This window comes from Staurois parvus, unplaced genomic scaffold (genome assembly GCF_062004578.1).
Source record: "Staurois parvus isolate SC_StPar_1 unplaced genomic scaffold, SC_StPar_1.0 ptg000965l, whole genome shotgun sequence".
NCBI classification, from domain to species: Eukaryota; Metazoa; Chordata; class Amphibia; order Anura; family Ranidae; genus Staurois; species Staurois parvus.
In genome coordinates this window covers 513113-527270 of record NW_028318761.1, presented here as the reverse complement: position 1 = coordinate 527270, position 14158 = coordinate 513113, and the positions used below count along the sequence as shown (strand labels likewise).

General features: G+C 45.2%; 1 protein-coding gene across 1 annotated transcript in view; it reads left to right on the top strand.

The window, feature by feature from the left end:
* Window positions 1-14158, top strand: part of LOC149441613 (uncharacterized) — a 235497-nt gene that overhangs the window by 162192 nt on the left and 59147 nt on the right. The window contains 2 exon segments of the mRNA XM_089657113.1: window positions 7338-8518; window positions 8594-8966. Of these exon segments, the coding sequence (XP_089513239.1) occupies window positions 7338-8518; window positions 8594-8966 (1554 nt within the window).

The following is a 14158-nucleotide window of genomic DNA, read 5'->3' as shown; positions in this document are numbered from 1 at the left end:
CCCATCAGTGCTCAGCAGTGCCGTCAGTCAGTGCCACCCATCAGTGCCACCTCTCAGTGCCTATGAGTGCTTCCTATCAGTGCCCAACATTGTTGAATATCAGTGCATCATCATCGGTGCCGCCTATAAGTTCTGCCTATCTGTGCCACCTCATCAGTGCTGCCTATCATTGCTGCACATCAGTGCTGCCTATCAGTGCAGTCTCATCAGCGCACATCAGTGAAGGAGAAAAATTAACTGTTTGCAAAATTTTATAATAGAAACAAAAAAAAACTTTTTTTTCAAAATTTTTGCTTTTTTTTGTTTATAGCTCAAAAAATAAAACACCCAGCAGTGAGTAAATACCATCAAAAGAAAACTCTATTTGTGTGAAAAAAAAATGGTAGAAGTTTCATATGGGTACAGTGTTGCATGACCGCGCAATTGTCATTCAAAGTGCGATAGTGCTGAAAGCTGAAAATTGTCCTGGTCAGGAAGGGGATAGAACTGCCCGGTAGGCGAGGGGTTAAGTGTCTTCTATGCTGTTAGCAGCGAGAATCACTATTGCTGAATATTAGAAGAGATCAATTATTCCGCTTCAATATGTTCACAACAAATGAGATTGGATCCTGATTAACGACAGACTCACCTGTGTTTTACATCATAATACCAACATGTGTGATAAAACATGGGATCCGTGGAGTCCATACATCTCCGTGCCCTAGTACTTCCTGATTTAACTCTCCTCTCTTCTTCCCTCCTCTCCTCTCCTTCCCTCTTCCCTCCCCTCTCCCCTCCCCTCTCCTCTCCCCTGCGCTCCCCTCCCCTCTCCTTTCCTCTACCATGTCCTCTTCCCTCCCCTCTCCTCTACCCTCTCCACTCGCCTGCGCTCTCCTCCTCTACCCTCTCCTCTCCCCTGCCCTCCCCTCCTCTCCCCTCCCCTCGCCATACATCTCCGTGCCCTAGTACTTCCTGATTTGGCTCTCCTCTCTTCTCCTTCCCTCCTCTCCTCTTCCCTCCCCTCCCCTCTCCTCTCCCCTGCACTCCCCTCCCCTCTCCTCTCCTCTACCATCTCCTCTCCCCTCCCCTCTCCTCTACCCTCTCCACTCCCCTGCGCTCTCCTCCTCTACCCTCTTCTCCCCTCCCCTCCCCTGCCCTCCCCTCCTCTCCCCTCTTCTCCCCTCCCCTCTCCCCTCTTCTCCCCTCCCCTCCCCTCCTCTCCCCTCCTCTCCTCTCCTCTCCCCTCCCCTCTACTCCCCTCTCCTCTTTTCTGCTCTCCTCCTCCCCTCTCCTCTCCTCCCCTTTCCCCTCCCCCTTCTCTTCTCTCCTCCTCCTCTCTTCTCCTCTCCCTCTCTCTCCTCTCACCTGCCCTGCCCTCCCCTCTCCCCTCCCCTGCCCTCCCCTCTCCCTTCTCCTCTCTTCTCTTCTCCCCTCCCCTCTTCTCCTTTCCTCTCCTCCTCTCCTCTCCTCCTCCTCCCTTCCCTTTCTCCTCCTTCTCTCCTCTCTCCTCCTCCTCCCTTCCCTTTCTCCTCCTCCACTCCTCTCCTCCTCCTCCCCTCCCTTTCTCCTCCTCCACTCCTCTCCTCCTCCTCCCCTCTCCCCTCCCCTCCTCTCTTCTCTTTTTTTCTTCTCTTCTCTCCTCTCATTACTGTTACCCTCCTTTCTTCCTTTCTGCTGTCTCTTTTATTTTCCATGTTCTGGTGCTAGTTGAGTTCCATGTTGTATGTGTTGTGCACTATGTGTGGTGTGTATGATGAATGCTCTGTGTGATCCATATGTCTCCTATTATTGCTTCCCCTGTACAAGGTGGACTTAATGCTGGGAATGTTCTATGTGACGTCTCCAGTCATTATTGCACACATTTCCTGCTTCCCTGCGGGATGTCTGTTGTTTATTCATCCGCCTGTTTGTTGGGGATATTTCATACCTTATAACATGACACTTGTCTGTTACATTTTCTGTAACTTGAAACATTTCAATAAAATATTGGAAAATAAATGGTTGCATAAGAGCTAGATTTTTTTTCTTAGTTTTTTTTAGTTATTTTTGATCTTTCATGGAAACCACAGGAATGGTTATTTTAATGTTTCTTGGGGCTGCAGTTCCTCTGAACTCCACAAGGTGGTGATCTCACTTCTATCCAGAAAGGAAGTTCTTATAGAACACAGACAGGAAGTGATGTCAGGTAAAGACAGGAAGTGATGTCAGACACAGACAGGAAGTGATGTCAGGTACAGACAGGAAGTCACTTCAATAAAGACAGGAAGTTCCATACCATATGAAGTAGACGGTGGAAGTGGCAGCAGAGGAGGTAATAAGATGTTATTATTATTATTATTACTACGAGTTTATATAGCGCCAAAGGGTTTGCTCAGCGCTGTACAATAGAGGGGGACAATACATGGCACAGTACAACAAAGACAGACAGCGTACGAGGGGTAAGAGGGCCCTACTCTTACGAGCTTACAATCTAGGAATGTTATTTTCTATTTACACCCAGTAACCCCCATCATGTCCGTCCTCTTCCTCCATAGTCACGTCCGTCCTCTTCCACCATAGTCACGTCCGTCCTCTTCCTCCGTAGTCACGTCCGTCCTCTTCCTCCGTAGTCACGTCCGTCCTCTTCCTCCGTAGTCACGTCCGTCCTCTTCCACCGTGGTCACGTCCGTCCTCTTCCACCGTGGTCACGTCCGTCCTCTTCCACCGTGGTCACGTCCGTCCTCTTCTACCATGGTCACGTCCGTCCTCTTCCTCCATGGTCACGTCCGTCCTCTTCCACCATGGTCACGTCCGTCCTTTTCCTCCATAGTCACGTCCGTCCTCTTCCTCCATACTCACGTCCGTCCTCTTCCACCATAGTCACGTCCGTCCTCTTCCACCATAGTCACATCCGTCCTCTTCCTCCATAGTCACGTCCGTCCTCTTCCTCCATAGTCACTGTGACGTCTTTTATCTCCAGCAGATGATGATACACACATATATAGTGTGGGAACCCAGATGAACCCCTTCAGGGGCAGAACATTCCCCCACTTCCGGGGCCGGAACATTCTCCTCATTGTGGAGATAAATTCTAGTAATATGGTCCTCTAAACAAACAGCACTGACAATAAATAGACAAGACAAGGACCATCCTGACCATACATGGCCTACAAAGGGCAATGATGACACTACACAGGCAGCCAATGGGCAATCATTACACTATGCAGCCAACACAATGATGGAGTGCCGGGGTCAGGAGTATGGAGCATAGAGCCCCTTACATTGCTGCTCAGGAGGAATTAAACAATTCGCCACCTGCCATGAAGAATATGTTCCATCATTGGTGTCAGAGGGAGGGAAATACTGAGGGGTCTGAGCAAAGTAGAGGAGCTGAGGGGGTCTCTCAGGGGTTACTGAGGATGAGGAACTTTGGGGCCCCTGAAGGGGTAGTGGAGTTCAAGGGCTTTTAGGGGGTAGAGTAGCTGAAGGAATCTGGTAGGATAGGGTTGGCAGGTAGCAAGGCTCTGAGGAAAGAGAAGTTTGTCAGGCTCAGGGGGACACTGAGGTAGGGAGGGGGGCTCTTGGTCTCTGATTGTCCTCTTACCTGCACTTACTTTCCAGACCTCCTTACAGAACTCCTACCAGGAAAGGAAGGCAACCTTCACCTTCTTACCATCTCACTGGTCAAATAATGTATTCCAAGATACCAAATGGAATGCAGAAGGGCAATCCTTCACCCCTTGGTGGGCACTTGTTCTTAGAGGAGGTCTGTTGGTGCATTATCGACTAAAAGGTAGTCAGGGGTCAGTGCTATACATCTTCAGGAGACACTCCAATACCTCCCATGACACAGGCTCTGGCAGTGCCCGGTGCTGGAATTCAGAGCCCCAGGAACCCACCACCACTCTGTACAATGTCCTGGATGCTACAGTATACTTGGTATCCAAACCTGTCCTCCTTCTACCCACACTAGGCTGTCATTGGAGGGAAGAGAACAGACTCCTCCCCCACAGCTCTCTACTCCACCAGCACCATCCTCCTGCTATTCCATCCAAGCTCTTCTTTTACTGCAGAGATTGACAGTGACATCACTCCTGTCAGTCAGCAGGCTGCCACAGATTGGAGCCTTGCAGCCGGAGTTCTGCCAATTATCCTGATTTTCCAGCAACTTAGGCCAAAAGTCAGCAAGTTCCCCTTCCTGGACCTCATGATGATCCGACATTGACCTCACAGCACTGCCTCAGAGCAAACAAGTCATAGGAAGGATCGTATTTATAATTCCTTGTCTGCAGATCTAAAACTCATCAAAACCAGTTCAGAGACCAAACAAACCCAACAGAGAAAAGGGGATTTCTGATCTGGAAGACAAGAGGGTCCCGGGACCTCAAATATGCATCAAACACTAAACAGTCCAAACTAAATATCTTCCCATGGGGGGAGTAGTTCTTCACTGTCCATCAACCCTCCTATTCCCCCCTCACATCCACATCCTATTATTGTGTGACCAATACCATCCAAATCATTCTTACTTTCATTTCCCAAAGTTATCCGTCTACAAGGAGACCTGTATAGATCACATGATGGCACCAATGAGGATGGAGGAGGACCGGAGTCACATGACTGAGAAGATACTAAACCTCACCCTGGAGATCATCTACCTGCTGACCGGAGAGGTGAGGAGGATTCTGGGAGGTCACATGACATCACTCTTATCTCTTTTAATAAAACTCAGACCTGACCGGAGAGGTGAGGAGGATTCTGGGAGGTCACATGACATCACTCTTATCTCTATTAATAAAACACAGACCTGACCGGAGAGGTGAGGAGGATTCTGGGAGGTCACATGACATCACTCTTATCTCTATTAATAAAACACAGACCTGACCGGAGAGGTGAGGAGGATTCTGGGAGGTCACATGACATCACTCTCATCTCTATTAATAAAACACAGACCTGACCGGAGAGGTGAGGAGGATTCTGGGAGGTCACATGACATCACTCTCATCTCTATTAATAAAACACAGACCTGACCGGAGAGGTGAGGAGGATTCTGGGATTCTAACATGATATTCCTATTGGTTCCTCAATACAGAGATTTCCTCTTCTGAAGTCAGGTGATCATATGACCATCACAGTGCCTCCATGTGACTCCCTAAACCCTGAGAGACACAACATGCAGAAGATTCTAGAAGTCACCAAGAAGATGATGGAGCTGCTGACAGGAGAGGTGAGCGGTGCCGGGAATTCTGGGACATTCTCCAGTAACAGACAAGGGATGTGTCTGGATGGTGACTGTATCATTGTGTGTGTCAGGTTCCTATAAGGTGTCAGGGTGTCACTGTCTATTTCTCCATGGAGGAGTGGGAGTATTTAGAAGGACACAAGGATCTCTACAAGGACGTCATGATGGACAATCAGCCGCCCCTCACATCACCGGGTAAGAGGAGACTTTATTGTAAAGGAGAGAGCAGTACGGAGGATCCACCTAGATCCCCCATCATCTGATAAACACATAGAAACAATGGATTCAGTCTCAGGAGATGGCAGGCAGCGGTGTGGGACCTCTGCAGCTTGTCTCATGTGGACATCTAGGCCACCACTGATTGCTGAATACCAATATTATGAGTCCTGACCCTTACACTGTATAATTTATATTGTACATTACATACTCCTGACCCCTGCACTATATACTCTATGTTGTACCTTACATACTCCTAACCCCTGCATTAAATACCCTGTTGTACATTACATACTCCTGACCCCTGCTCTATATACTCTGTTGTACATTACATACTCCTGACCCCTGCACTATATGCTCTATGTTGTACATTACATACTCCTGACCCCTGCACTATATACTCTGTTGTACATTACATACTCCTGACGCCTGCACTATATACTCTATGTTGTACATTACATACTCCTGACCCCTGCACTATATACTCTATGTTGTACATTACATACTCCTGACCCCTGCACTATATACTCTATGTTGTACATTACATACTCCTGACCCTGGCACTATATACTCTATGTTGTACATTACATACTCCTGACCCCAGCACTATATACTCTGTTGTACATTACATACTCCTGACCCCTGCACTATATGCTCTATGTTGTACATTACATACTCCTGACCCCTGCTCTATATACTTTGTTGTACATTACATACTCCTGACCCCTGCACTATATGCTCTATGTTGTACATTACATACTCCTGACCCCTGCACTATATGCTCTATGTTGTACATTACATACTCCAGACCCCTGCACTATATACTCTGTTGTACATTACATACTCCTGACGCCTGCACTATATACTCTATGTTGTACATTACATACTCCTGACCCCTGCACTATATACTCTATGTTGTACATTACATACTCCTGACCCCTGCACTATATACTCTATGTTGTACATTAAATACTCCTGACCCCTGCACTATATACTCTATGTTGTACATTACATACTCCTGACACCTGCACTATATACTCTTTGTTGTACATTACATACTCCTGAATTCTGCTCTCCCCCCTCCCCCCACTGCTATATATACACATAATATGGATTCTCTTTTGTTCCCCCCATTTCCTTCCAGCTGGACATTTTATATCGGATGATGTGATTGGAGCACAGACTTTTACATGGTGATAATAATGTGATAACATCCTCCAACTTTGGACCCTTAAACAGAAAGTGATAATGAGGGAGGAGTCAATACCCCAATGATGGTGGTCTTCAGGATCAGTCCAGTCTTCATCTTGGTTGTTCTCCCCCCATCCTCACTCTCTGACCTCTGGTGGGGCTCAGCCCCGCTGTTCTTCATGACTAAATCATGGACTAAATAAGGAAGTGCAGTACTTCTTGTGTTGGGAAGATGGCGATGAGTGATAGAGGGGGTGGGGACCCTCGTCCTATAATCCCCTCATCACTGTCCCTCCTATAAAAGACAGTTCTGGTTGTTTCCTCACTCTCTGACTAAGGTCCATAAATAAAGAAATGACCTGGTAGGAGATCAGAGGAGCCATTTCCTAGTTCCCTTGAGGGTGGAATTGTAAGCTCCTCAGAGACCAAGCTGCCTGATGTGGGCGGAGTCCTGGTTTGGGGGAACCAATCAGCTCCTGTCTAGTAATCCTCTTTGTCTTTGTATTTTAGTCCATGGCCGGGAGATGAGGAAAACCTCCGAGGATTGTCTCACTTTGTCTCCAGACTGGAAAGTAGAAGATGAGGACATCACACAGTATAGTCCAGGAGAAAACCCGGCTCCCTCCAATGTCCATCCGGCACCACCCAGTGTAGATGGACCATCGGATTCCTTGTATCCTGAGGAACCTCAGACTGTGCGGGACCAGGCCGGCCTTCCAACAGGGAAGAGCTTCTCCTGTACTGAGTGCGGGAAGTGTTTCTGCTATAAATCCCATCTTAATGTGCATAAAAGATCTCACACGGGGGAGAAGCTGTTTTCCTGTCCTGAGTGTGGAAAATGTTTTTCATGCATGTCCCTTCTTTCCATACATCAGAGATCTCACACAGGGGAAAAGCCATATTCCTGTCCTGAGTGCGGGAAATGTTTTTCAGAGAAGTCCAATCTTTACACACATCAGAGATGTCACACGGGGGAGAAGCCGTATTCCTGTCCTGAGTGCGGAAAATGTTTTTCACAAAAGTCCAATCTTTACATACATCAGAGATCGCACACGGGGGAGAAGCCGTATTCCTGTTCTGAGTGCGGGAAATGTTTTTCAGAGAAGTCCAGTCTTTCCAAACATCAGAAATCTCACACAGGGGAGAAGCCATATTCCTGTGCTGAGTGCGGGAAATGTTTTTCAGAGAAGTCCTATCTTCCCAAACATCAGAGATCTCACACGGGAGAGAAGCCGTATTCCTGTCCTGAGTGTGGGAAATCTTTTTCTTATAAGTCACATCTTTACACACATCGAAGATGTCACATGGGGGAGAAGACATTTTCCTGTCCTGAGTGCGGGAAATGTTTTTCAGAGAAGTCCAGTCTTTCCAAACATCAGAGATCTCACATGGGGGAGAAGCCATATTCCTGTCCTGAGTGCAAGAAATCTTTTTCTAATAAGTCCAGTCTTTACACACATCAAAGATCTCACACAGGGAAGACATTTTCCTGTCCTGACTGTGGGAAATGTTTTTCACAAAAGTCCAATCTTTGCAGACATCAGAGATGTCACACTGGGGAGAAGTCGTATTCCTGTGCTGAGTGCGGGAAATGTTTTTCACAGAAGTCTCATCTTCACACACATCAGAGATCGCACACGGGGGAGAAGCCGTATTCCTGTTCTGAGTGCGGGAAATGTTTTTCAGATAAGTCCAGTCTTTCCAAACATCAGAAATCTCACACAGGGGAGAAGCCATATTCCTGTGCTGAGTGTGGGAAATGTTTTGCAGAGAAGTCCTATCTTCCCAAACATCAGAGATCTCACACAGGAGAGAAGCCGTATTCCTGTCCTGAGTGCGGGAAATCTTTTTCTTATAAGTCACAACTTTACACACATCGAAGATGTCACATGGGGGAGAAGACATTTTCCTGTACGTAGTGCGGGAAATCTTTTTCAGAGAAGTCCAATCTTTCCAAACATCAGAGATCTCACATGGGGGAGAAGCCATATTCCTGTCCTGAGTGCAAGAAATCTTTTTCTAATAAGTCCAGTCTTTACACACATCGAAGATCTCACACAGGGAAGACATTTTCCTGTCCTGACTGTGGGAAATGTTTTTCACAAAAGTCCAATCTTTACAGACATCAGAGATGTCACACTGGGGAGAAGTCGTATTCCTGTGCTGAGTGCGGGAAATGTTTTTCACAGAAGTCTAATCTTCACACACATCAGAGATCGCGCACGGGGGAGAAGCCGTATTCCTGTCCTGAGTGCGGGAAATGTTTTTCACAGAAGTCCAGTCTTTCCAAACATCAGAAATCTCACATGGGGGAGAAGCCATATTCCTGTGCTGAGTGCGGGAAATGTTTTTCAGAGAAGTCAAATCTTTCAAAACATCAGAGATCTCATACGGGGGAGAAGCCGTATTCCTGTCCTGAGTGCGGGAAATGGTTTTCAGAGAAGTCCAATCTTTCCAAACATCAGAGATCTCACACGGGGAAGAAGCCATAATCCTATCCTGAGTGTGGGAAATGTTTTTCACATAAGCTAGATCTTTACAGACATCAGAGATCTCACACAGTGGAGAAGCTATATTCCTGTTCTGAGTGCGGGAAATGTTTTTCATGGAAGTCCAATCTTTACACACATCAGAGATTTCACACGGGAAAAGTCGTATTCCTGTTGTGTGTGTGGGAAATGTTTTTCAGACAAGTCCCATCTTTACACACATCAGAGATTTCACACGGGGGAGAAGCCGTATTCCTGTTCTGAGTGTGGGAAATGTTTTTCACAGAAGTCCAGTCTTTCCGGACATCAGAGATCTCACGTAGGAAGAAGCCTCTTTCCTGTCCTGAGTGAGGGAAATGTTCCTCACCGAAGTCCTGTCTTCCTGTACATCAGGGGTCCCACACAACCCTGGAGGTGTATTAGTGCCTTGAGTGCGGGAAATGTCTTCTAGATGAATGTTGCTGGACATCCCAGCTCTCATGTGGGGAAGAAGCACACCCTGATATACACCTCAGATATACTCCATGGCTGATCTTCATCATGGAAGAAACAGTTGATAAGGAGATCAGAGGTCCCCAAAGACATGGATGAAGTGCAGTAAATGTTGGGGTGCAGAGTGGTCAGTATATCCTGGAAATGAAGGACACAACTTCAGCCCTTCTTGGGTGTCGGAGTTGCGTTTCCTGATAATGATATAGCGGGTTACAGAGCTAGAAGCCGGGAGAGCCCAGATCTCGTTATCGGGGAACTTTACACAGACAACAAGAACTCCTGAAGTTGATGTCCTTCATTTCAAGGCTCTACAGAACAGTCGTGACCCCGAAGCGTCTCTCTGTCTTCAGTCCATCCTTCTCCCATCCCCCAACAGGAGGGAAGGAAAACTCCGCCCCAAACTAGGGGGGAACTTTCCTCTCATTATTTCCCTTGGCTTCTGTGTGGGTTTGGGTGGTTGGAGGAGTGCGGCACGAGAGGGAACACAGCTTGTTGTTCTATGTCTACATATGGGGTCTGGGTAGAGGGGATCCACCGGAAAATATTTCTACTCTTTGATTTTGTGCAAATGTTTTCACTTTGAAGGGCGATATTATGTGTGGTTTGTAAAAGGGATTGGCCCAATAGATACCACCCCACTTAGAGAATAGATGAAGTAATATGACCAACATTAATTCAGCCATGTCACATGTTGGTCTTTTCATACAGTGATTTCCTATGATCATTGGCTCCATCTAGTGGCCATAATGCGGTATTGAACTGTTTTTCCTGACTGAGGTATTTTGGAAGTAATACATCATTATGGCCACTAGAGGGAGCTGATGAATATAGGAAGTCACTGAGTTTATTAAAATACGGCCAGAATTTGTCAAGGCTGGACACATGCTTGTCACATTCCCCAACATATTTTTTGCATAGACCCCTTAGTTTACTGTGTCAGGGGTGGTTTCATACAAATACCTGAGATCACACTCATACATTTTCAAGTACAGTAGACATTGAAGACATAAATTACATAAAACCACAGAATTAAACTATCCATTGATTTTAAACCAAAAATACCTCAATTGGCCTTTAGATGATGCTAAGTATCCTAGCAATTAGCACCATCTAGTGTCCAAATTGTCAGGGAACACCCGAACAATTGATTTAGTCAGCCAAATCAATCAAATCACAGTATCTCCAATACAAAAAAATTATTTATAAAAATAATTTAACTGACTTAATTATTCTGAAAAATTCTTTAAGAACTCAAAGATCTGTGTAGGTATAGACTGCAGAGTATGAAAATCAATATTTATTTACATAAGTCACTTACAAACACCATAAACAATAGTCAGATTGTGATTTACATTGACACTAAGATGTTTCTGTAAAAGCTCTAAAATAGAATGAATTAAATTCAATAATCAGTCTCCCTGTAAACAACATAACCAATGAAAACGGACAATAATCTGTCTCCTGCAGAAGGAATAAACTATGCAGATTAATCCACCAGTATGGCCTAAGAACAGGAACATTTTTATAAATGACTTAACTTGAAGTGATGTTATCATGGGGAGAGTTATTAGGTTACACAAAGGAATGTGGCAATTAACTTACAAGTCTAAGCAAGCAAAATCAACAGAAAATATGTAATTAGACTCCAAGTATCAGGTAATCTTTTACAGAACTGATGATCAGACTCAAAGATAGCTGCTGATTAATGGTTGGGGTTGAGCTTCCACAAAATGGCGTCTCTTCTTCAGTTGATGAGTGTCTTTAGATGATCTGAGTCTGAGATGATGTCTACCTTCCAGATGGCTGTGTAGATGATCCTCCCTCTGTGAGTGTTCCTGCCGGTTTTATCTAGTTATGACTTATACACTCATCAAATGTGAATAAACCTGGCCCAGAAGGAGGAACCTTCTTTGTGATTGGGGAATCTGATTCTCTAACCCATGTTTACTCAAGCATTACCTCCCATGGCCACTGGGTGTCATCCTTGGATAAGAATTGTCTGGTCTGAGTTTATTTGGGGATGGAAGTAACTAATCTGTGATCGGGAAAAATGAATATTTCACTATAACAAATTGGCCCTTGTGAAATCTATAGAATGCCTTGGAGAGTAGATATTATTCCTCATTTACAATCATTACGTTTTGGCGTAACAGTGATTAAATGGAGAATTGTAACTATCAGGAGGTTGGATTACATAAAGCAATTAGAATAATAGTTGTACACACAGAGGAGAGATAATAAAAGAATAATTTGTATACTGATCTACTGATTGATTACGGCTTTGGTAGCATGCATACAATATTCCTGACAATACCGATAAACTCCAACACACTAAATATATATCATGGGATTACAAATCAGCAAACATACTATAATATACTTCCTACATTCTTAGGAGACAATCTGGTATTTTATCCCCATCAGGTCTTTTTGTATAGTCTGAAATATATGGAAATGGAGGTTTCTTTTTGTACCTTTTCACCAAAACGAAATGAGTCTCAGCAGTGTTACTGGAGTCACCTTGTTACATAGTTACAGAGTTCATCTGGATGGAAAAAAGACACCAATCCATCCAGTCCAACCAACAGAAAAAACAAAACACACAAATAGAACATTACATGAGGAAATGCACATCTTACTGTAAAGGTCTCAGTAATCTATAAACAGAAGAATCTTGAAAAGAACTCTCACAGATCTGCAGCTTTGTAGAGTTAGCATTCATAATACACGGCTCAAAAAATGAAAGAAAGACTTATTAATCAAAGTCTAGCATCAAGTCAATGAGACTCCTGAGATATTGATCTGGTCAGTGAAGTCGCAGAGGGGGCTGTTCATCAGTTTCAGCTGCTTTGGTGTTAATGAAATTAACAACAGGTGCACTAGATGGGCAACAGTTAGACAACCCTCAAAACAGGAATTTACAGGTGGAGGCCACTGACATTTTTTTCCCTACTCATCTTTTCTGACTGTTCTTCACTAGTTTTTCTTATGGCTAGGGTCAGTGTCACTACTGGTAGCATGAGGTCATACCTGGACCCTACAGAGGTTGCACAGGTAGTCCAACTCCTCCAGGATGGCACATCAATACTTGCCATTGCCAGAAGGTTTGCTGTGTCTCCCAGCACAGTCTCAAGAGCATGGAGGAGATTCCAGGAGACAAGAGCATGGAGGAGATTCCAGGAGACAAGAGCATGGAGGTGATTCCAGGAGACAGGCAGTTACTCTAGGACAGCTGGAAAGGGTCGTAGAAGTCCCTTAACCCACCAGCAGAACTGTATCTGCTGCTTTGTGCAAGGAACTTCATGAGGGTGGCCTGAGGGCCCAACATCCTCTAGTGGGCCCTGTGCTCACTACCTGGCACCATAGAGCTGGATTGGCATTTGCCATTGAACACCAGAATTGGCAGGTCCAACACTGGTGCCCTGTGCTTTTCACAGATGAGGGCAAGTTCCCTCTGAGCACATGTGACAGACATGAAAGGACGTAGCATCTGAAAGGACAGAGCAGCTTCTAGGCTAGAGGTGTCACCTGGATGCCAATACAATGTTGTCACCTATGTAGCCAGAGTTTGCCACCTTGAACCTAGAAGAAGAATCCTAGTCATTTCGGCTACAAGAGTCAGCAGGAGACCGTGAGAAGGCTCCGAAGTGTCTGTCAGCTTTGATTTATATCCACAAATCAAAGGAATGTATTTCATCTCATAAAAGCTAAAATATTTGTTGCAGAGAGATGAAAATACTTCCTTCTGATTGGACACACTGTAGGCTACATCTGCATGTAAAACTGTATTTGTAGCCCCTGTGGAATCCCAGAGAAACACAGGAAACGGTTCTATGGTGCCTGATTGCAACAGCTGAACAGCGATTGGTACTGTTGTGTTCGGACTAACACACTGGTGTCGGAAATTCTATCCCTGACCAAGTGATCCAAACCATTCCTGGCCCATTCAGCTCTGGGCACTTCAGAACCCAGAACATCCTATGGGCTGCTACAGGAACACCCCCCAGGGTTGATTGGCCAAGGGCTAATGTGCAGCCCACATCCATATTTCAATAAATTGAGGACCCTGAGATATGGACGGGGTGATTTGTACGGAGTCGGTTGCATGTGACTGGTGAATCGTGGACTTTCTCTGACTTGCTCCAGTCTCAGGATAAATCTTGGTAAAAGTTTTATTTCTGTTTTTATTCCCTTTTATTTTATTGTGAATAGCCAATTGTGTGTCTTTTTGTATTTTCTGCAACTTTTTTTTCTTTGTACATATTTAATGCACTGCCCACTTTTGGGATATTAAATCATAAAATGAATAAGTGACTTCTGTGTACTAAGCTCGGGCTCATATCTCCGGAGAGATTGTTGTAGTGTCTATGTGCTCGGTCTAAGTTCATCGTCAATCTGTATGCAATTGTACTGTGTGTTGGCAGATTGCCTGCAGATTGTAACATAGCAGATCTGCCAGACAGAGATCTGTGTGTGTGTGGTGGCCCAGTAGACCAGTCTGTGGACAAACTGTTGGGTGGTGGCAAGCTACTGTGTGTTGTGTGTCTGATGTGGGGGTCTGTGGACAGTG